We start from the raw sequence: 25,970 nt of genomic DNA, 5'->3' as shown, positions 1-25,970 counted from the left end.
AAATGAATGCGTGCCTAGGTAGCTACTTCGGCCTGTATACTGTCTGTATCCCGTTGTGTAATAAATGAGGAATATTGGTTCTATATATATCTATTTCAATTTTGATTCTCATTACTAAGGCAATATCTCGTTTATCAAAGGCAGGCGTAATGGTCTAGCATTAACTTTTCAAATCTGCTAGAACCACAACCGACATCAGAAGATAGGAAACCAACACGTTATTTTCAAAACGTGCGTGCTGTTAGACATGTCCACTATCCCCGTAACGAAGAAAAGAAGAAAGGACGGACAAACTGGTATCTGCAAGAAAGACGGTCGTGAATCATTTAACTGTCAAGATAGCTACGGATAGCGCCTGAAATAGTATTCCTTGATTAGCATGCATAAGATCCATCTCAGGCAGTATACTACTTACCTTGTAATTTACTAGCACCCTCACCCAAAACTTGGGTCAAATTTTCCAGATCATCGCCGGCTGTGATTCCAAAGCGGCGAACGAAATCCTTAGCTGCGTTCTCAAGGTCGCCGTAGCCGTCATCGATGGGGGGATAGTCTTCTTCGGGTCGTCCAAAATACGCATTGCTGGAGATCGAGGTGGCGCCCTCAAAATTACCTAGGCGAGTCTTCGCCTCGGCTTGTGCTGCAGGGTCGAATCTATCTCGCCCGAAGAATTCATCTGATGAGATACCTTTCTGGCTACCGAATCGGGATTTTGTCTGTGCAATTTCTTCTTCTGTGGTTGACTCAATCAGTGTCTGTCCAGGATAATAGGGCATAAAATAAATAAAAAAAGGGAACGTACCTTCAGCGGCTGATCTTACAGCAGGAGCAACAGCGCCGAATCCAGCCTTCTTCGCGATCACAGGCTTGGATACCTGTCCAAAGCCCAAACGGCCCATACCCATTCCAAGACGCTCCATTTCACTCGCACTTTTCTCGGGAGCCTTGCTTGTTGCCCCGAGTCCTGCTCTGCTGGGGCTGATAGGAGTAGGAGAGGCAATAGTTGTTGTAGCCGCGGTCTTCTCCTTTGCATTGATTTCTGCCTGTTCAGCTTCCGGGTCATAACCGAGTTTCTGTATGCGTTCCGCCTCTTCCTTGGCTTTGCGCTCGGCTTCTTCGAAATCAATCACATCACCACCTGTAACTTTCTTCGCACCAAGCTTCTGGGTCTTCTTGGAACCCAGTATACTGCCTTTCTTCGCACCCGCACCCGAAGGACCTTTCCTGACCACATTCCCTGTTCGGACCGCAGCAGGAGGCGGCGATGATGTATCATCCTTGTCACTTGCTGAAAGGGGAGACTTGGACCGCGCCGCGTTTCCATTCGAGCCTGCGTTTAAGAAAGGCGATGCAGTGCGGCTGTTATTTGACGGCGTACCGACTCGCGACGGGGTGTTACTGGGTCGCTTGATGACAGGCTTATCCCAAGAAGAGAAGAAATCATCGTCCGGTTCGCCGGCAGGAGTTGCAGCGCCATCACCAGGGGTGCCGGCGACATCTGTAACTACGACTTCACCAGGGTGTCTAAATCTGAATTTTAGTCTTCCACGAAAACCCTAGAACTAGGAATGAAGACTAACTCTTGCGCATCTTGGGCAGCTCTCCGCTTGAGTTCCTCCTTGTATTTAACGGCGGCGTTTGATTCGTACTTGACCTTGGGGTCTTTGCTGGCTAATGCGGCGGAGCCTCCGTGGGATTGGAAATACTTCGTAGCTGACTCATTGCCACCAACTTTCATCAAACGAAGTTGCTCCCATTGCCATTCTATACATTCGGATCAGTATTAGAAGTCGACAACTTAGACCTGTGGGGAAGGCTGTAGGCATACGGTCGAGGTTTGTGGAGCGAACGAAGGAAATGTGGACACCGAGGTTACGATGATGGGACGAACAATCCAAGCACAGATAGATACCGAAGGGCACAGACGACCATGTTGGGTTCTTAGAGCCGCAATCAAAGCATAGCTATATACCAACGCAGTCAGTCATGCTGTTCCTAGCCAGAAGGCAAAGTAAAAGGGGGTTCCTGGTGGGGGGTGACTTCACCCTATTTGCCGGCTTGGTCTTCAGCTTCTCGAAGATCTTCTGCGATTGCGCCTTGGAGGCACTCATGATGGTTGGCAAGGCGAGTCACACAATGTTTATGGAAGAGGCGCGCAAGCAGGAAGGTGTCCGAGATAAACAAATCCGAAAATGTTTCAGGGTAGATTATTTTGATTGAGCTGCAGTGGCGCGGAAGAGCGAACTCAACGTGGTCTAAGGCTAAGGCTGCACATTGCGGGCCCCATCTGGATTAGCCCGATTGGGCAGCCATCAAATTTGCACTTTCCGTATATGGGTTAGTGTTAAGATTTGCATATCTACTCTTCAGTAATCTCCGACCAGTCCTACTACATTTCTAGCCATTAACTACAGTACATCTTTGGATTTGACTGTTTGAACCTTGATGGCATGGCATACAGACAGCTTGATGGAAGACTTTTTTGAAATGCTGTGTAGTAACGCCAATCTTGCTTATACACGGAAGTACGCCGTACTACAAGACATGCACCCAGGAGGCACGTGATTGCATGTATATAAATTCGAGACGAGATGAACGCAATAAAAAAAGGAAAATGCCCATTTCTGCAGAATGAATATGTAGCTCTCAATAGTCAATTCTGAGTAATCTTACTTTTTCAGATTACACCTCCAAGCCATTGGTTGTTTCTTGCGTTGTTCTATTCCATCACGTGACATGACGCTGCTCGCCGCCGCAAAAACGTTCCCTCCGCAGTCTCTCCGCATCAAACCAAAGAAAAAAAAAACTCGCCCAAAGCCAAATCAAAGCTACAACCGCAGTCAAGGAGTCCTGGCGTCAATGTATCTGATGCCAGTTCTGACCAAATATGAGAATGTATCGCTCACTACTACATAACCCCAGCATCAGCACTTCCTTCCGCGGGCTACTCACGACGAAATCAACGCCCCTGCCAACGACGGTTGTCATAGCTTCGACATCCGCAAATCTTATATCACGGAGCAATTATGCGACACAGAGCAGCCTCGGCGGTAATGGCTCCGGGGGCCCGACAAGGAAACAGATCTCCGTCATGACGGATGATGGGCGGTATACCTGGTCAGAGTTGAGCGGGAAGGAGAAAGTAGCTCGAGCTACTCAGCAGTCGTTCAATTTCTTGATTGTGGTTATTGGTGTGGTTATGACTGTATGATTCTCTATACATTCTACCACAATTATGCTTTCTCTAGTATAATTCTAATTGTTCCATGGCATAGGGCGGTGTCCTAACCCTGCTTTATACCGATGTGTTTTCACCGAATAGCAAGACATGGCAGTTTGAGAAGGCAGTCAGTCGCATCAAGGAGGACCCACGATGTACAGCTCTGCTAGGAGATAGCAAAAATATCAAAGCATATGGGGAAACAACTGGGAACAAATGGACCAGAAACAGGCCAATTGCGTATGCTTTCTTTCCCTTTTCCTTTCCATGCGCCTTTGCTGTTGTGGAATTTCGCTAATAGCAGAATAAGTACCACTATTCAAAAGGACTCCCTTGGTAGGGAACATATGTACATGAATTTCCATGTAAGACTCATCTTTCTTGGTCCTCTAATCTAGTTCAGATCCATAATTAACGCAGAATATAGGTTGAAGGATCCTTGAACGAGGGCACTGTGCACGTACATATGATTAAACCCGTGGATGAATCCAGCTTCCAATATCGTCTGCTCGCACTGGATGTTAGAGGTGAGATGGACGATTCATTCATTCTCTATATGATGATAGTCTGCTAATACACTTTCGTGCAGGTCACCCACGAATAGTCCTTGAGCAGACCAGTGATGTAGCGCTTGGTGGGAAGACAAGTCCGTTGAAGATCCTTGGTATCAATTGGCGATGAAGGGAAAGTTACGATGCTGCAATACCGACTTTAAATGTGTGCCACTCCGGTTTAATGGCTGTCGGGTGTGCTTAGGTAGATACCACATATAGTTACTTCAGCCATCAATGCAAATGACTGACTGGACATATATTCATGCATTCAATAATTAAATGGGCCAAAAGTAACCGTCTAGTTATATCCTCACGTGATTACCTTGGAGTGAAGACTCACGGAATCAGATCAGGCACATCCTTCACCCTCGCCCAGCCCTCAACCGACCTCCCGGACCAAGTCGCAACAGCCTCCACGGCCTGCTGCACACTTTCCGTATCTGCCTCACTCACGCCCAACCTCCGCAGCCCTCTCAAATGCCAGATTGTCGGCGCACTGAGTCCCTGACACATGATACTCGTCAGAATCACCAATTCAGCCTCCACAGCCGACAAGACCTCATGATCAGAGAGGAAAAGACCGTATATCACGGAACGCTCCATCCACATAAAGTCGCTCGCAAACGAGCCCCAGGATGAGCAGATAGGCGCTAGGTTTTTGCGATAGAGTTGTTGTAAGAATTCTGTTCCTCTGTTGGGGATTTCGTTGTTGATGTCGATGTTTTTTCTGTTGGTGGTTATTAACATTAGTCTGTCCATTTCTCTCCTCTCGTCAGATTTGTTTTTTTTTTTCTTACCTCTTCTCAGGAAACTCCAAAAGCCCATCCTCCGATGGCTGCTGGGCCGGCTCAACTGTGATACCCCTTTTCTCGTACAATGCAGTTTCTGCTTTCCCCAATGCAGTAACAGCATATACTACAGGCGGGATACCGACAAGCGTCCATTCTTTCATCAGCACGTCACTCAGTCTCTGCTTGATGCGTTTTTCTTCCGTGTCATCCACGCTTTCTACGAGGCTTGTGTAGAGAGGCCCTACTTCTGAGGGTTGGCCGCATCCGACTAGGGCTGAGGCCTAGGCTTTGGGTCAGAATATGGGACGTACGAAGAAGGGGATTGTTTTGATGCATTTATGTTCTAGTACATACAACGATCAAATACCATGCATCTTTCCGGAATCGTTCTGGTACAATTGCTTGCACCCGCGTGCAGAGCTCTTGCAGTGATTCGGAATTGCTAGCGGCCATGCTGTGTGAATGGGACCTCGCGTGTGTATGGTTGAATTTCCTCGCTGTTTGAAATGGAAATAAAAGAGCTTGTTGTTGTCGTCGTCGTCTCAAGCTTGAAGCAATTGTTGATGTTGGCGAGCGAAGCAGAACGGAGTTGCTGTTGCCGGCGACGCGGAAAGCCACGAAGAATGAAAAATTCATAGGGGTTCACCCTGATAGCTCATTATATACGTAGGCGCTCTGTGTTGTCTATTTGTGATCTATAGAGAGGGCTGCGCGTGAATTTGGCTGCATGGGGTGCTTGTTGATCTCTTGTCGGTGGAAGCTGGCGAGTGATGTTGCAGCGGTTAACGACGCCGAGATCGGCCGGCAGCGTCGTCTTGCATGTACACGTCGACAGCTTGACGCTCTCTGCACTTGAACTAGCAAATCACCAAAGTATCTTGTTGATACTCATCTCAAAGTCCAATTCGCAGTAACGATATCCTTTATGCGTTGTGTAAGAGCTTCCAGCCGTGGACTATAACAAGCATTCATCGATTTTGATATAACACAGTATACTGACAACTTGAGCACAAAAGGTACATTTGTATGATGAATGCTCTAACCGAATAAGCGGAAATAGTAATAGATCTAAATAATTCGCGGACCATCCAAAATGACTCTAGCAGCATCGGTTGTCCACCAGCTCTTCCCTGGCTCTCCAGGAAACGAAAACTCGTCCATGCTATCCCCTTTCATCTGCACACTATAACCAGGCTCCATGGGCGTGACGATATATCCATCCTTCACACTCGCCGGATGCTCGAAATGCTCGTGCAAGTGGTCCACATACTCCAACAAACTCCTCTTACCGCTAATCACAACGTAATCAATTGTGCTCAGGTGCTGGGTGTATTCGGGCAAGCCAACCCCGCCAGAGTGAGGCACAATGGGGACGCCGAATTTGCGTGCGAGCAGCAGAATAGCCAGACATTCGTTGACGCCACCGACACGGCAGGCATCGGGCTGCAGGACGGTGAGGGCGCCGGCTTGCAGGAACTGCTTGAATATGACTCGGTTCTGGCACATTTCACCGGTAGCAACTCCAATGGCTCCGTAGGGAGTGTCGGAGAGCGCCTTGCGGATGGCAGCATGGCCGAGCACGTCGTCGGGCGATGTAGGCTCTTCGATGAACCAGGGCTTGAACTCGGCCAGCTCCTTCATATAGGCAATAGCGTCTGGAACCGACCAGATCTGCAGGGCAACGAGTTAGAGGCAAAGAAGCAATAAAGAAAGAAGCAATACGGCTTACCTGATTGGCATCCACCATCAGGACATTGCCCTTATCATAACCAATAGCCTCGCGAGCAATCTTCAACCGACGCTTATCATCCTCCAGACTCCCGCCAACCTTAAGCTTGAAATGCTTGAAGCCATCCTTCACACTCTGATCCAAAAGCGCCCTCAGCTTCTCTTCCGAGTAACCCAGCCACCCGGCACTCGTAGTATAAGCGGGCACTGCCTTATTCTGCTCCGCATCCTTGATGCGATCCTGCTTGGTCGGCTCAACCTCCTTCAGCAATGCCACCGCTTCCTCCGGCGTCAGCGCATCGGTAATATATCTGAAATCAATACATCGCACCACTTCCTCCGGCGTCATATCGGCAATGATGCGCCAGACGGGCTTGTTGAGTGTCTTGGCCCACAGGTCCCAGAGTCCATTCACTACGGCGCCCAGGGCAAGGTGGATTACCCCCTTTTCGGGTCCTATCCATCGCAGTTGACTGTCTGACACGAGGTAGCGCCATGTCTTGCCCCAGTCGGCGGTGATGTCGTCCAGATCCTTGCCTACGATGAGCGGGGCAATGGTGCTGATTGCTGCGCAGACGATTTCGTTGCCGCGGCCAATTGTGAATGTCTGTCCCAAACCTTTAGTTTTAGTGTTTGCTTTCTTTCTTCTATATATATCTTATGTATATGCAAGCAAGACAAAGTATTCTCACCATTCCATGGCCCTCGTATTGCGAATCGGTTTGGATAATGCAGTATGCTGAGGAATAGTCTCCGGCAGCATTCATAGCATCAGAGCCGGTTTTGTCGAGAGAGGTCTATGTTCTCAGGTCATTATTAGTACCTGGTAGTATTCCATGAATGATCAATTTGCGCAGTATAAGCAGGGCTCGACTCACCGGAAACCTCACGTCTCTCGTGACGAAGCCCGTGATCTTGACCATTGTTGTGTCTGGTCAATGCGAATAGAGGTACAATATAATATATAATATAGAAGATTACCCAGGAGCCTGAGGATAGTAGGTATATGCAATTGAGGTCACTGCAAGAGAGGAAGAAGAAGAAGGAGAAGAAGCAGAGAAATAAATTGGAGAAACCCAGAACAACTGAGGGGTTCACCCCAGTCTATTTATTTACTACCTATTACTGCTGAACCAGGCATCTTCTAACAAGCTAGATGACCCCCAGAAAAAAAAAAAAAGGGTCATCCCACCTTTTCTCCCAGGCTCCTTAGTCTTTACTCTTTAGTATGGTATTCGACAATGGATACATATATCCCTCCAATTAGTGAGAGTATTGCGGGGGGTTGTTCTTTTGGTCTGGCCGGAACGCAGCTTGCTGATTGGCGGAGAAATGTCGGTCGTGGTTTTCCCGCCAGTCAGAGAGCGCGGGATATGGGCTCGGTGTTTGGTGCGAGGTTGCTCTCGCTGTTGCTCCGAGATAAAATAACTACGGAATCGTCATGGAGATATCTTGTTGCTGTCTAACTATATCAGTTGTGGCCGTTAGACAAGACAATATACATATTCATTGCTGCTGCTATCTAGGTTGCAACTCATCTAGAAAGCCCTCGCTTTTCGCTTTCCGAGAAGAAAATGATCATGCGCCACAGCTTCTTGACCAACACCTCTGCTTCCTCGTCGAGAGCCTGTTCAATGGACAGAAATGATTAGCCAGAGCTTGCACTAATGCAGGGTGAGAAACGGGTTATACTGACCTCGGCGAGCTGCTCGACCAACTCCTGCGGCTTACCGTGGCGGCGAATATGATCTTCAACCACGTCAACCAACATTTCCTCCTGCACCCCAAGGTACTCCATGATCTTCTTCTCCACAAATGGTTTGAGCTGCTCTCCAAGCACGGACTCATCGACAAATTCCCACTTGACATCCCATTTCCATAGCCCGTCCTTGTCCGAAGGTATCTCGGCAGCAAGCTGTCGCGCCGCTTGGGCCCTCTCCTCGTCCGACAGACCAGATGCTTCGGCAGCTGTATCGAACTTGATTGGGACAAGGGTACGCTTGGTCGTGGCCGCTCCCTCTTCTTCGTCTTCCAACAGTCCTTCGACTTCGGCAACAGTGCGACGGGTGACGGATGCCTGTGCTTTCTGCTGTGCAGCTGCACCCAGAGAGAGCTTGAATCGCTGAGGTTCGCGTGGCGCCTGCGCAGGCTGCGTTTCAAGTTCTTCGGCCTGCCGAGCAAGGAAGTCGTCCGCCATACCACGCGCCTGCTCGCGTTGTTGAGCAGAGCGAGCCTTCTCTCGGCTCTCCGCCGCTCGGTCAGCGTCGTCGGCTTTCACTTCTCGTCCCCGAATAGTTGCACGGCTTCGAATCCAGGCTCCACGGTCGGCGTAGTATTCTTCCGCCTTGCGGCTAGCCTCAACATCGTCATCCCACTGACTAAGGAACTTCGCCATCGCCTCTTTGGCTTCCTCGAGCTTGTCGTCTTCTTCCCTGTCACGCTTCTTCTCACGCTCAACGGCTGCAGCTCGACTGCGTTCACGGTTCAGCCATCTGCGTTCCTGGTCTAGGAATTGCTTCTCCAATTCAGCTTGCCTCTTTTCTACCCGCCTGCGCTCAAGCTCGTCGTCACTGGCATCTGTATCCTCATCCTCTGGTTCTATAGAGACTCCATGCCCGTTCACAAACGAGACACCTTTCTGGTAGTCCTTTGGAATCTGCACGCCGAAACCTTTAGGACCCGCAGGCGCATTAGCTATCGAGCGATCGCGTGGTCCAAGAGGAACACCATTTGCTCCGCCAGCAGGCCCACTGGGAGCTGACAAGGGTGGAGATGCCAGTCTACTAGCACGTCCTCCCGCATTTCTTGCGCGTTCCATTGACTCGATCTCTTCTTCACGGCGAAGACGTTCAAGGTCTCTGCGGTTGCTCCTCTCTCGGAACGCTGCAATTTCCTTGGCTACTGTCTCACGCATTTCAGCTGGTATATCGGACAATTCATCTTCGGCAGCTATTGGGATAGTGACCACTTCCGCTGGTGTTTGTTTGCTGTCTGCATCCGACAAAGTGATATCACCATCACGGTCAACAGTAGATATTTCCTCTTTTTGCGGTGGTACAGCAGGACGGGCTAAGTCTGCTAGAACGGTGGCAAGGGTTTGACGCGCAGCCTCAACACGAGCCTCGCGTTCAGACCCATCTTCTTCGGATTTTGTTGACTGGTACTGGTCAAGATATTTCAGAGTGCCTTCGTCGAAAACAACCTATAGAAAAGTTAGACAGTTGGTTAATGAAAGCAAGGAGGGGGGTGGGGGGAAACCATACTAGAAGCTTAGTTGTGTCTAATTCATCACCCTCGTCATCTTCTCGCGGCATCTGTCGTTTTACCGGTACCTCAACATCCTTGAGAACTTCCAGTGCCACACTTAGACTTTCAGGATCCTCGTATTCGGCAAAGCCAAACTTGCAGGGCTTTTCATCGGCGTCGGTAGCACGAATCCAGCGTTTGAGATTGCCCGCACAACGTAGAATGCGCTCTACCCCATCGTCGCCTCCCGTGCCTTCAGTGATACCGCCAACGAATATGGTTCTCAGGATTTCCTCTTTAGTCGGCGGTTGAAGCTGCATCATCGTATCTCGTATAGTCTGACGCTGCAACTCGACGCTCGCAGCGCCAAGTCCGGCGCGCCGATTTGTCTCGCTGGATCGTCCCGTACCCTCCGGGGTCGATGACTTAGGGGGACCCGATGTGCCGAGTCGAATTACAGGTGCTGAGAAGTTTATATTCGGCATGTTCGGGGGCGGCTGGAAGTTGGCTGGAAACGCGCCTGGGCGGCCAGGCTGTTGCATGTGCATTTGCTGCATCCCCGGCGGCGGAGCAGTGCCAGGAGCGGACATACCTGGAGGAGCGCCTTTGAGAGGATCATATTAGTCCTTTATCCTCAACCTACATTTGTCGAACACGGAAGCGGAATACTTACCCATGCCGGGAGGCGCACCTGGGTAGCTTGCATAGTCTGGAGGCCGGCCATAGAGATGAGAGCCTGGGGACACTGGTCAGTGGCAGATTCTTTCCTTCCAATGGGTCATCAGTATCAGACTTGCCTTGATAAGGATTATACATTTTGTCGGCTTCCAGCTGTCACCAATCAAGAAGCGTATGCAAAAGGGGGTGAGATTGCTCAGTGACTCTCAGCGTGAAGGAAAATAGTTGAGTTCGTTCACTCTCACTAGTTAGTAAACTACGGGGAGAAGAATTTAGTAAGCGCAGCTTCGGGTTTAGCTCGCAGTGGCCCGTGCGCCCTCCGCCTGGCCAATGGCGAGGCCGCATGTTGAGGCCTCAGGCCAGCCAGTAAGAACAGAGCTTTCTTTCACATCTGCTGCTTCCAACTTCAACTTCCGAAGGCTCTATGGTAACTATTAACCACTATGACTCCAGTAGACAGGTATAGGTGCGATATAGAGTCGGCCTGTTGATGGACAGTAAGCGTGACCTCCCAGGCTAGATGCTGCGTGCTTGCAAATCAAGAATAATCCAGAACCTGATCTCGGATTCTAACATTTATTAATGTCCTTACTAACACTCTCGTTCCGCGGGTCGCCCGGAGAACCCGCGAAGATTCTGAACTTCGAGGCAGGTTGGGTGACTTGGGTTAGGTAAATGCAATACGTAGTTAGTTAGCCTGGCCGGCCTGAGGCAGCGGGCTCTCCCCACGCGCGGCTGCCCCTCGGACCGTGACGTTATATAAGGTAATTTATCCGTTCCTGCTGTTCCGCCTCGCCTTCCTGTCGCAAACCATCAACCACCCCCCAACACCAGAACCTTGTCTCTCATAGCCATCGTTTGCATTCCGCTGGAGTCAATTGATTGTCAAGTAAGTCGAGTCTGGGTTGTTCGCTGCCGTTGCCCCCTTTGGATAGAGCCTTCTTCAGGAAAGACCCCGCACTGACGTCGAAACCGTCCAGGACAATCCCAACATCAGGATGCCCGGTTTCAAGCAAGCCACCGACCTGGACGCGTGGAAGCAGCTTCAGCAGCACCATGCTACCGTCGGCAAGAGCATTGTGCTGAAGGAGGAGTTCGAGAAGGACCCCAGCCGCTTCGAGAAATTCAGCCGCACCTTCACCAACACCGTCGACGGCAAAGATATTCTCTTCGACTTCTCCAAGAACTTCATTACCGAGGAGACCCTGGACCTCCTCGTCAAGCTCGCTCAAGAAGCTAACCTAGAGCAGCTTCGTGATGCCATGTTCAAAGGTGAACACATCAACTTCACAGAGGACCGAGCTGTGTACCACGCTGCGTTGCGCAATGTCAGCAACGAGCCTCTCCAGGTTGATGGCAAGAGCGTCGTGGAAGGCGTCAACACCGTCTTGGAACACATGAAGGAGTTCTCCGAGCAAGTTCGCAGTGGTGAGTGGAAAGGATACACTGGCAAGAGCATCAGGACGATCATCAACATCGGCATTGGTGGCTCTGATCTGTAAGATGCTCCCTGTCAATGACATGACTCTGTAGACAAGACTAACGTTTCTGCTAGCGGTCCTGTTATGGTCACCGAGGCTTTGAAGCCATATGGACACCCTAACTTGAAACTGCACTTTGTTTCCAACATCGATGGCACTCACATTGCTGAGGCCTTGAAGGAATCTGACCCCGAAACTACCCTCTTCTTGATTGCCTCCAAGACTTTCACAACCGCTGAGACCACCACCAACGCCAACTCGGCTAAGAAGTGGTTCCTTGAGAAGGCCAAAGATGAATCTCAGATTGCCAAGCACTTCGTCGCTTTGTCGACAAATGAAGCCGAGGTCACCAAGTTCGGTATTGATAAGAAGAACATGTTTGAATTCGAGTCCTGGGTCGGTGGACGCTACTCCGTCTGGAGCGCCATCGGTCTCTCTGTTGCTCTGTACATTGGCTACGACAACTTCCACCAGTTCTTGGCTGGTGCTCACGCATTGGACAAGCACTTCCGCGAGGCGCCGTTGAAGGAGAACATTCCCGTCCTTGCCGGTCTCTTGAGTGTCTGGTACAGCGATTTCTTTGGTGCCCAAACTCACTTGGTCGCTCCTTTCGACCAGTACCTTCACCGCTTCCCTGCCTACCTCCAGCAATTGTCCATGGAGAGCAACGGAAAGGCCATCACCCGCTCCGGAGACTACGTCAAGTACACCACGGGCCCAATCTTGTTTGGTGAACCCGCAACCAACGCTCAGCACAGTTTCTTCCAGCTTCTCCACCAGGGCACAAAGCTCATCCCAACCGACTTCCTTTTGGCAGTCGAATCCCACAACCCTGTCGAAAACGGACTGCACCAGCGTATGCTGGCTTCCAACTTCTTTGCCCAGGCTGAAGCCCTGATGATCGGAAAGACTCCTGAGCAGGTCAAGGCCGAGAACGCCCCTGATGACTTGGTTCCTCACAAGACCTTCCTTGGAAACCGACCAACAACCTCCATCCTTGCACAAAAGATTACACCAGCCTCTCTGGGTGCTCTCATTGCTTTCTACGAGCACTTGACATTCACCGAGGGAGCCATTTGGAACATCAACTCTTTCGACCAGTGGGGTGTCGAGCTTGGCAAGGTTCTTGCTAAGAAGATCCAGAAGGAACTCGAGACTGCTGGCGAGGGCGGTGCACACGATGCTTCCACCGCGGGTCTCATCAAGGCTTTCAAGGCCAAGGCCAATCTTGCGTAATTAAGCGCTGCGAAGCTTTCTGTCCGGTATACTGCTGATTCTAGCAACTAGCAAGGGTAATTAGTGTTTCTTTCCTCTTTCCAAATAGCAATGACTAGAAATGAACATCAAATTAATGAGCTTTCTATAAGCAATGGAAGGATCTGAAATAAGCTGATCAAGTAGTTCTATACTTTTATCTTCGTAGTAAGCTGACGCCACAGTAAGAGAGCCTCCGCGGGACCTCCGCAAAAGCAGATACATAGCGTGTTCTTTCCGCCTTCACACACACACAACAACAACAACAACAACAACAACAACAAGAACGCCAATTCACAAGAGCGACGACGGAGAGAGCACAATTGGGCCATGTCTTGATTATCATCTTTTTATGAAAATGATTTCGCAACATTATAGGTCCCACTTATTGCTTCTACTGCTTTCCGGCGGAGGAGTGTTGGCTGATTCTCGAGATGTCGGCGGGTATGTTTATGGACAGTCGATTCCTGTCAGTTGTTTGAATCGGACAATGTGAGTTCTACATAACCCTTGATGTGCGGATGCCATAATTGTTGCTAATTGGGTGGTGTCTTTTCTCTTTCGTTGCGCAGAGATTCAGGTGAACATGTAAGTAACTCGACTGGTTTTATTTCTAGACAACGCTGACTCTCTTCTAGATAAGAGACAATCTCGGTCGACTACAATATATCCCGTTCCCAACATGTAACGAAACATCTCTTCCTCTAGCCCTCCGGTACGGAGTCACCGAGACCATTTCCTGCACCATCAACTCTCTGCCAGACGAGTTATACCACTTATTAGAATACTACGTCCATTCCGATGCGCCTCTTACATGTCGCGTGCCCACAATCCCACTAAGCGGTGCAGGTGGCGGCGACAGCAGCAGCAGCAGTGACTCCAGCCCAGAATACCAAGTAGTCGATGTCGCCGGCGACGACAATAGCAATGGACCACCATACACGCCTCTCACAATCGCATTGCAGGGCACACTCCAACTCAGCCATTTGCATATTTGGACGGACATGAACGTATTAATGCATCGGTTGAGTTCGGTCGAGTCTCCGAGAAAAGAAACCACCTCTTCTTCTTCGAAAAAGCACCTATCTCCCGGCTATGTAGTAGCTGGAACAGCATACTCGCTTCCTGAGCTGCATTCCCAGCCTGACATCAACAAAAAAACATCACTCTCCCAAGAGGAAGAAGACGCAGCCATGATCGAAAACGCGCGCAATCCCTGGACCGCCGGCCACGGCTCGAAAGTTATCCGCGGCGAGCCTCTAACGCTGAAATTCAGAGTCAGCTGGGTGTCTGGCGCGGATAGTTTGGGATGGCTAGACCAGATCCCGCCCCAACACGTCGGGGGGCAGGCCGTGACTGTTTTGGGCGTGTTCACAAAGCTGGTTTTCTTCGTAATGGCTGCTGGGATTGGTGCGCTTTTTGCATCTTATTACCAGAGGGTGGTGCGGAGGGGTGGTGCGGCTGGATGGCGAGGGGATGGAATACTCGGTCGTCCCATGAAGAATGGTGCGCGTCGGGGAAGTGGTGTTACTTATGGGAATAGTGGGAGGTCGAATGGGTATGGAGGATTCACTGTGACGACGACGACTGGAAACGGAGGTGGATATGGATATGGGGCATATGGAAAGAAGGATTAGCTTCTTCATCTCGATATTTGGTTGTTGTATAGATTTAACGTTTGTAAATGATCCATTTCCTGGATTTGAATGCGAAAGGAAACTTGTAAATTGCATGTTCTGGCATGTTTTTTGGAAGTATAATATGACCGAGAAAGAAGAATAATATGCATGTCTTTTATAGTACAGGTTGTCTAATGATAATATTTTACCTAACGAGCCACATATCTTTGATCCAGACATATAATAAAAACATAGTAGAAAAGAAAGAGAAGAAATTCACCATCCCTGATCCCGCATCCGCTGAATCTTCTTCACCGTCTCCTCAAAGGAAAACTTGAACAGCTTCCTCCACCGCTGACTCCTGAGATCCTTACGTCTCTGACCGCGTCTGACATGGAACTTCTGTAGATTAGCCTGTCGCCGAATGCCATTCGAATTGCAACTAAGCTGCAATGTGCGGAGTGCACTAGCGCAATCAACGCCTTTTTCATTCTGGACCAGGACCTGACGACCCAATTTTGTGCCGAGTTTCATGGCTATCGGTTTTAATCTTGGCGGAGGACTGATTTCGTCCACGTCTCTGATTGAAGGAGAAGATGAAAACGAACTCTGTGCCCTTTTCAATAGTTCGGGTCGCTGCTGTTGCTGTTGCTCTTGTGATTGTGATCCTCTTTTCGCTAGGCCTTCTAGCGTCCTTTCCGCCTCGGCCTCTGCACTTGGTTTGCTGCCTCGCAGGCCAAAGAATGATCGACCGGGGAGAGAAACTTTGTTTGGCGTTGTCAATTCTTGCATCTTGCTTCTGATGTCTTGCATGCGCTCTTCGAGCTTCGCTGCTTGGTCGGCGGTCGAGTCAGCAGCGCCACTACCACTGTCACCGGTAGTCGGCTGGGTCGGAATTGTTGTGCTGGATCCAAGGTTCAATTTTTCCAGTATTGAATGTGAGGTTGATGATGAGTCCGGCGTCGTCGATTCCTTCGCTTTCGTCGAGTTAGGCGAATCGTCTGAAGCGAAGCCGGATCGTTGGCACATCTGGTATAATTGTCCGCAAACAGCTAAGTGAGAGGAAGATGTGGAGGATTGAGACATTGACATCGACATCGACATCGGGCGAAGCAGCGTTGACGACGGGGTTGCGCGGAAACATCGCGCGAGAGAAGTTTGCACCGCCATGGCGGGCAGAAGAAAACAAAATATCGATTAAGCTTCTTTCAACAATTGATCCTGGTTCGTAGTAATTATTGTTGATATTGTGTTCTGTGGTTGGACGATGCGGACACCTTTGTCGAGGTCAGTCACCATAGTATTATTTGCTCGGATCAGCCAGGGAAATTGAACAACGCGGAAATCCTCGATCACGTGATCTCCAGCCCGCTCGCGCTCCGCCTCCGCTGCTCCGCATTGATTTTGTTCAAGTTGACATTCTTCAATCCGACAAGAGAACCCTTCTTCAAGGAATTTACTGGAAAAGAAAGCAAGACGTTTTGATTATCTCAAGTTGAAATAGCCTCGAATTCGGAGAGCAAGATAGTACGGTAAAATGTCTTCGCTTACAATTACCAATCTTCCCCGCATGAGTCGAGACGTCCTCTCATCATTGCTCTTGACAACAAGCACACCCAGTAAATTGGCCGTCATAGACGTGCGAGACTCAGGTCTGGCTACCACAAACCACTTAACAGTTTCAGAGGGTGAGGAAACAACAAGGTTCTAACATCTACGATTGCAGACCATATCGGCGGCCACATCCACACCTCAACCTGGGTCCCCAGTTCAACGCTGGACTACCGCATGCCAGAGCTCGTGCGCACACTCAAGGACAAAGAGAAAGTCGTATTCCACTGCGCATTGAGCCAGCAACGTGGGCCATCGGCAGCGCTACGCTATGCCCGCGAGCGCGAACAGACTTTGGGTGTGGAAGAAAGCAAGAAACAGGAAGTATACGTGCTTGAAGGAGGGTTTGTGAGATGGCAGGAGAAATTCGGGAACGATATCAGATTGACGGAGGAGTATGTTGAGGATATTTGGAGGGAGTATTGATTTGGTTTGTTGCAACGACATGCGCTGGCCGCATTCTCTTAGGATTAGTAACATGATACCCAGCATAGACTGAAATGGAATTTAAAAAGAATCTGTTGATACAAAATTTCTAAACACCTATCTTGGAGCGATTATCCCACCACTCCACCTCCAAAGCCGACAGGCCGTCTCCGGCCACCGTTCTCCGGAACGATAGCCAGAGCTTTATACAACTTACCCATCCCATTGGGACCCTTGTCTACCAACCGCTTCCAGCCAGTTTCTATATTCCTTTGCTTCTCCTTATCAGCATCCGAAAGAGCGCTGATCAGCTGCTCCCCACGCTCAGCGATGCCCAACGAATGCAAGAAATCAGCCTGATCGACCGGCCCATGCACTTCAACGCCCTCACTAGCCTCAATAGCAGCTTCAGCCAAACCGGTAAAGTCCACGTCTGCACTGACATCCGCCTGTCCCGGGAACGCGAATGGCGAGACGTTCGTATGCTGTCGAATGCCACGCAGGGAGTTGACGGGGATGGTGGATGATGTGCCGTAATCTAAGATTAATGCGGCGCCCGAGGGACGGGCCTTTTTCTTTTGATTCTCTATTTTCGAGGGTTTGGGAGGTACTTCTCCCGGTTTTCGATTGGGAAGTTTCTTCTTGAGTGCTTGTTCTGACGACGTGCTATTGTTGAAGCCGCCAATTCGGCGCGCAAAGTCCGCGACATATATGCGACTTTCGGGACTGACTTCAATAATAGAACCGGCCTGGGACTTGAGATATTTGTATCTCTTTGAAATCTCGGGTAATATGAGAGAGTTTGGAGTTGATATTTTGGCACGCGATAGTTGGAATTCCGGCTCATCTTTCACGTCTTCGATGACTGATTTGTGGTTCAAGGCGACCATCAACTCGCGCCATTGTGGACCAGAAGAGGTGCTGTTATTGGTCTTTCCGGGTTGATTCAGTTCCACCGGGCCTGTTGGGGTCATGATTTGCTGTTGCTGCTGTTGTTTCTGTTCAGACTCGGGGCTGGGTAGAACGGACTCAAAAGCGTGGATTGGAAGAGCGTCGAAGAACTCGTGCGCGAATATGAAGGGTGTTTTGTCATCTACATCACCATGTAAGTATATAATAAAATAGATCTCTTTGGGATAGGCTTGCTCACTGTATGGCAATAACCGTATATCTTCCACCCACACGATAGGCACACCGGTATGCTTGTTAATAGCCCGGTAGCCAATATCAATTTCTTCGAGAACCGCATCTGGTTCACATAATACCCCTTTTTGGACCTCTCGCAAGGGCGCACTAGCTTCGACGAGGTATATAGTCTCGATAGTGTTTGAGAAGCTCTTAAAATTGCCAATCGTCTATAACAAGATTAGTCAAAACAAAGCTTGCTTTATTATATATGTATTTTCTGTTTCGTTGCCTCTCACTCTTAGTATATCACCCATCAGGGTTCCTTTCCCAGGTCCAACCTCTATCAGTTCGACGCCATTCTGCGGCCTCCCTTGTGCCATCCATTCCGTTAACGTCCATATTCCGACCAACTCTCCAAAAACCTGCGTGATCTCGGGCGATGTAATGAAATCGCCTTTCTTGCCAAACACTTCGGTTTTACTTTGGCTACTAGGTGTCGTGTAATACCCTGCATCTGGATTGGTGAGGACTTGTCGCATGTACGCCGCTATGGAGATTGGGCCCGTTGTCTGTCGGGAATTGAGAGTTAGTTGAGTCGCTACTGTGGATAACTTGTTAGGAGGGAAATTTAACAAACGTACTCGGATCGCATCAGCAAGTATTTTGGCAAGCGGTGTCGACCATTCTTTCTTGACTATGTCTGAGATGTAGCGTCGTGATCGCGCTCGCAAGAAGCGTGGTTGACAACATTGCTTGGAGAGATGTTGCGTCCCGCGTTTCAGTCCATGGTTCATTGTTGATTATCAGCTATTTGTGGTAGCTAGGGAAAAAGAGATCGAAAAAATGAAATCCAATAAACTAAATGATGTAGTTCAATTGGCAAGAATGGACAGGGTTTTGCTTCTCTCGAAAAACTTTTGGTGATGTTCTTTTCACTTTCGTTCTCCGCAACCTCCGCATTCTCCGCAGTCACACGTGATTTGGACATATCTACTCTTCACCTCTATGTGTGTTCTGTACGCTTAGGTAGAACAGATACGGCCTTATTATTACATTTGCTAGCTCCAAGGCCAGCTGGACTCTAATTATTGAGACATATCTACCCACCAAAGGCAAGACAACAAGGATATAATAATACATAAACTGAAGAGTGTTCGTAAAACGAGATATGCATCATAAGTACCCTGGGAACGCTTTGCTTGAAGCTATACAACCTAGCTAGCGAAATCCACGGCCCCGTTGTGAAATTGGCACAGCAGGAGCATCGACCATCATTTCGTCGCTGTACAGTCCAGTTGTTTTCTGATGGGAGCGACCATCGCCTCGTTTGCGGCGTCCTCTGGCATCATTGAACCCATGTCTCCCATCCTGGACTTGAGGTTCTGCCTTCTTGTTTTCTCGACGTTCGCGGTCTGCCTGTTGTCTAAAGGCATCGTAGTTACTGGGAGCAGCAGCACGAGTTGGAGCTGAGGAGTTGAAGTAGGCACTTCCAGCACCCTTGTATTCTAATGAAAGTACCCTGCCATCCGCCTATTCCAGAATGTGCAGTCAGTCTTCGGTCATGTTATGGGAAATTGGGTGACGGCTTGAATGAAGCGAACCTTCTGGCCATTGAATTGTGCTACAATGGCCTCCGCACCCCATTTTTCTGCGCAGGCGATCTGAGCATTGACATAAGGCTTATACGACGTTAGATTAACGCCGACGATATGTCCAGCAACCGGCTCTAATGCAGCTTCAATATCGGCAGCATTTGTGCCCGGAGCGAAGTTTCTTGCAAGCACGACAAAAGGGCCGGTGCCAGAGCCTCTGATTGAAATCTCGGGGTTGCGATTCTTCAAGTTCACGTCTTTTTCGCCATCGATATCTGCTTGCATTCGGTCTTCCCGCGTGCGACGTGAGCTAGCAGGCGCGGGTCGCTTGGAGGTTGTGGCACGAGCGGTAGCGATTGTGTTGGGTTTCGGTTTTGCGGATGTCGATGCAGAGCGCTGAGGGATGAAGTAGCGTCAGAGACATGACACATAGAAATAAGAGAGAATACAAGGGCAGCCAGCTCACCTTGACGATGCCAATTCTGCTTGCCAGGCTTCTTTCAGCGGGCGCCTTCTTGCTCCCAATGCCAGGCCCTGGCGCGCTGGCTCTTCTGCTTCCACTGCCTAAAAGCTGATCTGCCAAGGTCTGGTGTTCTTTCTTTCTGCGACTGAGGCGTTCTTCGAGAATGCATTTTGGTTAGAATAAAATCGAGACCAGTTGAGCTCGCAAAGGGGAAGGTGTCGCAGCATTTACCAGCTTCGATAATAGAGTCGAACGACGGAGCGCCAGCTTTTTTGCCAGCTGCCTTGTTGCCGGCGGCCATGATGAGGCGTCGTAGGGCTCAATGCGCGGTCACAGAGTGGTATCGTTATGATTGGAAAACAGGTATGATGGGGTTATGGGATTCTGCAGGTTCAAATGTAGAGCTGCAGGAGGAGGAGGAGGAGGTAGTTGAGCTGGTTGCACATAGCGAACGACTCGGCGGCGGCAAACACCCGCAACGTCTCACCGCGTCTCTCGCTCCGCATGCATGCATGCATTCATGCATTCATTTAGGTTTGCATGCACAACATAGACAATGGCATTGTATGCATGTCATGCTCGGATGAGGATGCGCGTCTGCTGCAGCCTCAAAGCGGCAGAGTGTAGACTTTGACAGCGTAAAGTCGTGATTGATTCTAAGGTTGCTTACGGCAGGAAGGAGCAGGCACAGAGTCGCTCCTTCCAAAACGCACGGCGCAGTGGCGCCATCTCTTCCATTTTTTCCAGCTTACAGCAACAGTCTTTCGTTCTTCAGTCATCCAGCAGCTTACGCTCGGTATAATCAATCAGCACTCTGGCCTTGAGCAATCTTCGAGGCGTATTCTTAGCTTTCCTCTCAGCCATGGCCAAATTGCTCAGGAAGGTCGCAAGCCGGATCAGGGGATCAAAGTCCCAGCCTGATGTCTCAGCCTACATGGGAAGACATCGCGCTGCCAACAAGTCCAATCCGTTGATTCAAGGAAGGTAAGCATGTGCGTCTCCAGTTCTTGCATGTCCATAAAGATATATTGACAGGTAAACTTGAATAGGGAACCAGACGCATCACAAGCACCAACACCCGTTAGTGAAGAAGATATGCCATATTATGCAGTCACTCGCCAAGATGAGAAGCTGAACAAACTAAAACTCTGGTCTAACAGGCTCAGAAGGGCCGCGCGAATCCATAGGGTCGCTAGTCGGTCGTGGGACCAACCAGTATCAGTATTGCCCCTGGAGAAAATCAAACCGACGAGACTGTTGTCTTCCACTGCTTCTTCGTGCACCACCAAATCAAATCCCGGGTCACCTCCGCCTGGACTGAACACAGTCCATGATGAAAACATCATCCACCCCTCGCTTTCTGAATCCACCGCTGACATTGAGTCCGAGTTTGGCTTCACCATACAGCGTATGAGATGTGCCTCAGGTCAGCATCCACCACGCTTGTATCTCGATATGTCGCGTCAAAGCAACACTTTCTCCCCTTTCAGACCATTCAGTCCCGGTGTCTTGCTACCAAGCAGTGGTTGTGATCCGACAACAGATGCTCATCCCTGCTGTGTCAGCACGAGCTCGTTTGATAGGTACAGAAATCCATCAGATACAATCGTTGGCAGTCGGTTTTATTCAAAAGCAAACCTGGATACTATCGGTGTGAATCGTGCTCCCACGGTCAATTCGGGATTGTCAACAGCCACCACGGCCGCATGGAACCCATTCGCATCAGGCAGTGGCCATAACACGCCGTCCTTCAAATCTTCGAATACAAACAGATCTCTGTCCGCGGGACTTACCAGTTTGTCGATTATGTCGAAAAGCACAGTCGCTTCTCGAAATACGACGCCGTCGTTCTCTCTGGCATCGCCGACATCTTTCTGCTAGTTTAGTATTATTGTTCATCCGCCTTTTTTTTTTTTTTTTTTCTTGTTTCCATGGGTTTGTGTTATTCTTACTTTTCAAGAATCAAGGTATTTTCTCTTTTCTTAAAGGTCTCCAATATAATGGGTCGTTGTAGAACCAGGACAGAAATGAAGATTTGAAGTATTCTGGCTGGTAACTGAATCAGTGATCGATCAGGTCTAGGTAATCCTTCAGAACTGTGCATCAGAAGGTGAAATCAAGCCTTGAGTGCCCCTTGATTGATCACTAATTTATTCCAATTTCTACCACTATAAGTTGCCTTACAAAACGGAGTCTTCCAGGTCGTTGTCTTACCGTGACAAGTTTCTCGCCCCCATTAAATCCAAATATTCCATACATCTCATACGTACATCCTCTCGTTGCTCCGACACCGTCGCCAGCGCTACCACCAACAACCTGTCTTCCTCTGCACAATCTGTCGTCGATATCTGCTTCTCCTCAGCATCCGATACCTGATCCGCATCATCCGGACTCCCGTTCACCATAGTTCTGGCATCAAGGAAGAATCGATTCACAGAATCCTCCAGCAAACTTCCAATCAGGAATTTATTCTCGCGGTCTTCACGGATAATTCTAGCTGTTAGGTCCTTTTCCTGTCTATCAAGCTCTTCTCGTTGTCGCTGAATCTTCTGGAGCTCCTGGCTTAGTGTGTCCTCTAGAACGTTCTTGTTGAGTTCCATGGCTTTGATCTTGCTATCTATATCAAGCCGGAGATCTTCCAGCTGTGCGGTTCGCAGCGGGTCTTGGAGAGTCTCGGCGAGGATTATAGCTGACTTTATGAGTGCTTCAACTCCGCGGCAGGTGGTTGGAAGTCGATGAACAGCGGTGTGACGCAGCTTGTGCGTTGCGAAGAGGATCTCGTTCAGAGATGCCTCACCAAGTTTGAATGCATAATGGGGGAACTTTTTGGAATTCCTGGCAAAGATCTTTGTCCACTTTTGTCAACTCGACAGCAGCAGCACAGTCCCACGCATGTTCCTCCAAGATCGATGGTTCCCATTTTCGCGTGAACTCAAAGCAGCAGTCTTCTAGAACAGACTGTACCTTGGACAAGATTGCGTGTTGTGCATGGTATGGAAAATACATTGGGTATAAAGATATATCATCCGATGACTTCTTTATCGGTGGTGATCCTTGAGCATTATGAACTTGTCTGTTTCAGTGAATCTGCCAGGCAGGACAGGGGCTTACTTACCATTAGCAGCATCGTGAGCCAAATGTACCACACTTGTTGGTCGCTCGTCATCCGATTCATTTCCTTCCTCTCGCGAAGCAACCTCTTCTAGTGCCTCAGCAGCTGATCGTGCAGCATCGTTTTCCGATGCAGCTCGTTGAACATCTCTTGCCGGAGATGAGTGAGAAAGCTCTGGAAATTCAATCTTAGCCTCAACATCCGATTGGAATATCCGTTTTTCAAGCAAGGTTCTGATGATATCGACCACCTTCTCGAACGCGAAGTCTTGGAGCAATGGACGAAGAGATGCTTGATGTATAGACACGAGCTTGCGGATTTTCCTCGTTTTTCGCAGAAATGCGTTGTTCCCTGCGAAAATAGGTCTGCAAGCTAGATAGACTCGGCGTATGTCTGCAGCTGAATACGCCATAATGGGCTCTTGTGTAGTTTTTTCGGCGCTGATATTATTGAATATGTGGACGTTCGCCGCGAGAAAAAAGAGGAATGTGGAAAGAATTACATTGGTGACCCTCAAAGTTACGAATCCCTGCATTTTACTAGATGAACTGTCATAATATGCAGCAGGACACCTACAACTCATCGCGCATCTTCGCCAACATACCCCCACCAAACTCATGTCCAGTGCAAGTGGCTGTTCCATCGAAGAGGTTCTGGCATTTTTCGGTTGGAGTATATTGCAGAATTGGTTGCTTTGGTGGATATTGATGTCCATATTAACTTTAACACCGGCCATAAGAATACTCAAATGTTAAGCATGGCAAGCGGTCATCCGATACGTAACACGGGCAGCAGCTTGTACACTCGTTGGAGCTTCAAGGGCCTATATATTCCATCAACACGTTTGACTGGATTGACATGAATGTGTAAATGGGTGATTGCCATCGATATCCCCGTGAAGAGATAGAAGAAGCTCCTGAAAGCAATTCATGGTGAAGGTGGAAAGATCTTCCACTGTCTGTCCTGCCGAATTTGCTGCGAAGGCACGTGTCACGCATAACTAAGACGCTGCACATTAGTTAGGGCTTCCTTTCCTAATTAAGTTAGCATTTCCCATTCACTAACAAGAAAAAATGCTACTTTGGAAGAAGAAGATGATGCAGAAGAAGAAGAAGGGTTGATATGATGCATTCTATTACATAGTTTGTCTACAAACACCGATTTCCTTTTAATATCTCTTTCCCCCAAGATAACATATACGATCTAGCCAAGCCTGAGTGTGAAACCAGCGCCAGTTTCTCCCCCAGCACCAGCACCAGCACCACCGCCAAAAACATTCGCAAAATCCAACTTGGGCGCTTCCTCGCCATGTTTGGGCGCCTCTGGCGTAGCTCTGCGCCGTCTCCTTTCCTGACCAGCTTTAGATGGGAAAGTGGGGAACATCTCTTTCGCCTTGGGGCGAGGGTCTTCCCTGAAATATGGATGCTCAAGGCATTCGGCGGCTGTTGGTCGAGATGCTGGGTTTAGAGCTAGGAGCAGTGAGAGGAGATGTAAGCCGGCGTTTGTGAGGTAAGGGAAATTTGAGCGTGGGAGTAAAGGTGGGTTTTTCGTTGATGATGATGTTGTGGACGACGTTGAAGATGCTGGGAGACGCAGGGATTTGGCGTTTGGCAAGGAGCGGAATGTTGGCCAGACTTGTTGTGTTGGGGGCCCGGTAATGGCGAAGATCTATTCATGCTCGTTAGATTGCAACTGGAGAATGGGGGGGAAGAAAGATGGGGAAGAGAAATAAACTCACTTTGGATAACTGATCAACTTCGTTTCTCCCTTGGAAAAGAGGTTCCTTCTTCAGCAATTCACCAAATATACACCCAATACTCCACATATCAATTTCCGCCCCATACTTTTCTGCTCCAAGAAGCAATTCCGGCGATCGATACCACAATGTAACCACCAGTTGAGTCAATTGGGTCGGCAGGGGATCGCCATAATATCTCGCCATGCCAAAGTCGGCAATTTTGATTTCCCCGCGATTGTTCAACAGCAGGTTTGAGGTTTTCAGATCCCGATGCAAAATCCAGTGCGAATGCAGGAATTCTGTGGCTGAGAGGATTTGTTGGAGGAGAGTTTTGATTTCGGAGGGTAAGAACGGTTCTTGCATGTCGTCGAGGAGCGTCTTGAGGTCATGTTCAAGAAAGTCCATAACTAGGTAGACACTAATAATAGAAAATTAACCAGAGAAAGAAAAAAACGTCATGAGGTATGCCGTAAAATACCCCATGTTGTTTTTTTAATTCACGGTTCATATGGTCAATAATCTTCGTTGCACCTCGAACTTCTCAGTGTGACGATTTGTATTGGAGAATGGGATGTACTCACTCATTCATGCTATTTCCCATAACAATCTCGCGCAAATACACTATGTTTTGGTGTCTTGCGCGTTGCAAGGTCTGAATCTCACGCAAGCCCGTCACGGGGAATCCATCGGGGGCATTGTCAATCTTCAATTTCTTAAGTGCAACGATTTCGCCCGTAGCCAGATCTTTGGCGCGCGAGACTAATCCATACGATCCTTCTTCGATATGGTTTAGTCGTTCGTAGTTGTCGACGTGTCGGCATGGCGCCCATTCCGGGGCTGGGAAGCGCAGAAGCTTCTTTCGCTCAACAACAAGCTCCTGCTTGTCTGCAGCAGTTGCATCATCATTTGAGAGCCGTCTTCTTTTCGTGGGCCTTGTGCCGTCTTCAGCTGCTTTGGACTGTTGCTGCTGCTGCTGCTTCTCCTCTAGTTGTCGCTGTTTTTCTGCCTTGGCGCGTTTCTTCTCCTCCTTTTCGCGTTTGCGCTGCGCAATGGCTGCTTCTTCTTCGGGGTCTTCATTGGCCCATCTGGATTTCGAAGGGGCGGACATCCTGGATTGTTGACGTCGGTGGTAGTAGTCGTTGAAGCGGAAGATATTTATCGAGCTTAGCCTTGGGCGGGATGAGCGCATGCCGAGGCCGCATCGATTTCAAAGCACCCCTCCAATCGGCCACAGCATCATGGAATGCGCTCCCCTCGCCTTCTCTCCTTCTAACAATATTTCACCCGTCACTTTTCCTCGTTTTTTTTTTTTATTTTAATACACCTCTT

The 25,970-nt window shown here is 49.2% G+C and overlaps 12 protein-coding genes across 12 annotated transcripts, besides 1 other annotated feature; 3 read left to right on the top strand and 9 right to left on the bottom strand.

The window, feature by feature from the left end:
• Positions 1-326: 326 nt before the first annotated feature.
• On the bottom strand, positions 327-2,111 carry UA08_02590 (hypothetical protein; the record flags this gene model as incomplete). The annotated part of the gene is made up of 6 exons (XM_020264649.1): positions 327-355; positions 416-755; positions 822-1,524; positions 1,581-1,764; positions 1,829-1,964; positions 2,046-2,111. The coding sequence occupies 6 exons, from the start codon at positions 2,109-2,111 to the stop codon at positions 327-329; spliced, it is 1,458 nt and encodes a 485-aa protein (XP_020122077.1).
• A 980-nt stretch (positions 2,112-3,091) lies between these two features.
• Positions 3,092-3,901, top strand: UA08_02589 (Mitochondrial import inner membrane translocase subunit tim21; the record flags this gene model as incomplete). The annotated part of the gene is made up of 5 exons (XM_020264647.1): positions 3,092-3,205; positions 3,276-3,460; positions 3,522-3,585; positions 3,648-3,747; positions 3,810-3,901. The coding sequence occupies 5 exons, from the start codon at positions 3,092-3,094 to the stop codon at positions 3,899-3,901; spliced, it is 555 nt and encodes a 184-aa protein (XP_020122076.1).
• Positions 3,902-4,110: 209 nt separating this feature from the next.
• UA08_02588 (hypothetical protein) lies at positions 4,111-5,018 on the bottom strand (the record flags this gene model as incomplete). Its single annotated transcript, XM_020264646.1, has 3 exons — positions 4,111-4,501; positions 4,572-4,846; positions 4,920-5,018. 3 exons carry the CDS (start codon positions 5,016-5,018, stop codon positions 4,111-4,113), a joined length of 765 nt encoding a protein of 254 aa, XP_020122347.1.
• Positions 5,019-5,633: 615 nt separating this feature from the next.
• On the bottom strand, positions 5,634-7,216 carry UA08_02587 (L-galactonate dehydratase; the record flags this gene model as incomplete). Its single annotated transcript, XM_020264645.1, has 4 exons — positions 5,634-6,236; positions 6,295-6,900; positions 6,986-7,090; positions 7,172-7,216. The coding sequence occupies 4 exons, from the start codon at positions 7,214-7,216 to the stop codon at positions 5,634-5,636; spliced, it is 1,359 nt and encodes a 452-aa protein (XP_020122346.1).
• A 611-nt stretch (positions 7,217-7,827) lies between these two features.
• On the bottom strand, positions 7,828-10,216 carry UA08_02586 (hypothetical protein; the record flags this gene model as incomplete). The annotated part of the gene is made up of 4 exons (XM_020264644.1): positions 7,828-7,920; positions 7,990-9,495; positions 9,557-10,143; positions 10,213-10,216. 4 exons carry the CDS (start codon positions 10,214-10,216, stop codon positions 7,828-7,830), a joined length of 2,190 nt encoding a protein of 729 aa, XP_020122073.1.
• A 999-nt stretch (positions 10,217-11,215) lies between these two features.
• On the top strand, positions 11,216-14,589 carry UA08_02585 (hypothetical protein; the record flags this gene model as incomplete). Its single annotated transcript, XM_020264643.1, has 6 exons — positions 11,216-11,715; positions 11,773-12,930; positions 13,122-13,136; positions 13,331-13,396; positions 13,525-13,540; positions 13,591-14,589. The coding sequence occupies 6 exons, from the start codon at positions 11,216-11,218 to the stop codon at positions 14,587-14,589; spliced, it is 2,754 nt and encodes a 917-aa protein (XP_020122072.1).
• A 258-nt stretch (positions 14,590-14,847) lies between these two features.
• On the bottom strand, positions 14,848-15,741 carry UA08_02584 (hypothetical protein; the record flags this gene model as incomplete). The annotated part of the gene is made up of 1 exon (XM_020264642.1): positions 14,848-15,741. One exon carries the CDS (start codon positions 15,739-15,741, stop codon positions 14,848-14,850), a length of 894 nt encoding a protein of 297 aa, XP_020122067.1.
• A 400-nt stretch (positions 15,742-16,141) lies between these two features.
• Positions 16,142-16,608, top strand: UA08_02583 (hypothetical protein; the record flags this gene model as incomplete). Its single annotated transcript, XM_020264641.1, has 2 exons — positions 16,142-16,259; positions 16,298-16,608. 2 exons carry the CDS (start codon positions 16,142-16,144, stop codon positions 16,606-16,608), a joined length of 429 nt encoding a protein of 142 aa, XP_020122341.1.
• A 131-nt stretch (positions 16,609-16,739) lies between these two features.
• Positions 16,740-18,530, bottom strand: UA08_02582 (hypothetical protein; the record flags this gene model as incomplete). Its single annotated transcript, XM_020264640.1, has 4 exons — positions 16,740-17,701; positions 17,759-17,963; positions 18,033-18,305; positions 18,378-18,530. 4 exons carry the CDS (start codon positions 18,528-18,530, stop codon positions 16,740-16,742), a joined length of 1,593 nt encoding a protein of 530 aa, XP_020122344.1.
• Positions 18,531-18,954: 424 nt separating this feature from the next.
• Positions 18,955-20,092, bottom strand: UA08_02581 (hypothetical protein; the record flags this gene model as incomplete). Its single annotated transcript, XM_020264639.1, has 4 exons — positions 18,955-19,266; positions 19,338-19,724; positions 19,795-19,946; positions 20,023-20,092. The coding sequence occupies 4 exons, from the start codon at positions 20,090-20,092 to the stop codon at positions 18,955-18,957; spliced, it is 921 nt and encodes a 306-aa protein (XP_020122343.1).
• Positions 20,093-20,293: 201 nt separating this feature from the next.
• Positions 20,294-20,370: a repeat region (Identified by RepeatMasker using a combination of RepBase library and repeat library created with RepeatScout).
• A 1,047-nt stretch (positions 20,371-21,417) lies between these two features.
• UA08_02580 (hypothetical protein) lies at positions 21,418-23,315 on the bottom strand (the record flags this gene model as incomplete). Its single annotated transcript, XM_020264638.1, has 4 exons — positions 21,418-21,429; positions 21,585-21,665; positions 22,062-22,626; positions 22,903-23,315. The coding sequence occupies 4 exons, from the start codon at positions 23,313-23,315 to the stop codon at positions 21,418-21,420; spliced, it is 1,071 nt and encodes a 356-aa protein (XP_020122564.1).
• Positions 23,316-24,106: 791 nt separating this feature from the next.
• UA08_02579 (Serine/threonine-protein kinase ppk23) lies at positions 24,107-25,749 on the bottom strand (the record flags this gene model as incomplete). The annotated part of the gene is made up of 3 exons (XM_020264636.1): positions 24,107-24,571; positions 24,642-25,059; positions 25,223-25,749. 3 exons carry the CDS (start codon positions 25,747-25,749, stop codon positions 24,107-24,109), a joined length of 1,410 nt encoding a protein of 469 aa, XP_020122565.1.
• Positions 25,750-25,970: the final 221 nt, after the last annotated feature.

Source organism: Talaromyces atroroseus, assembly GCF_001907595.1.
Source record: "Talaromyces atroroseus strain IBT 11181 chromosome Unknown scaffold_2, whole genome shotgun sequence".
In the NCBI taxonomy this organism is placed as follows: Eukaryota; Fungi; Ascomycota; class Eurotiomycetes; order Eurotiales; family Trichocomaceae; genus Talaromyces; species Talaromyces atroroseus.
Note: the sequence above shows the minus strand (reverse complement) of the source record. Positions and strands in the feature narration are given on the sequence as shown.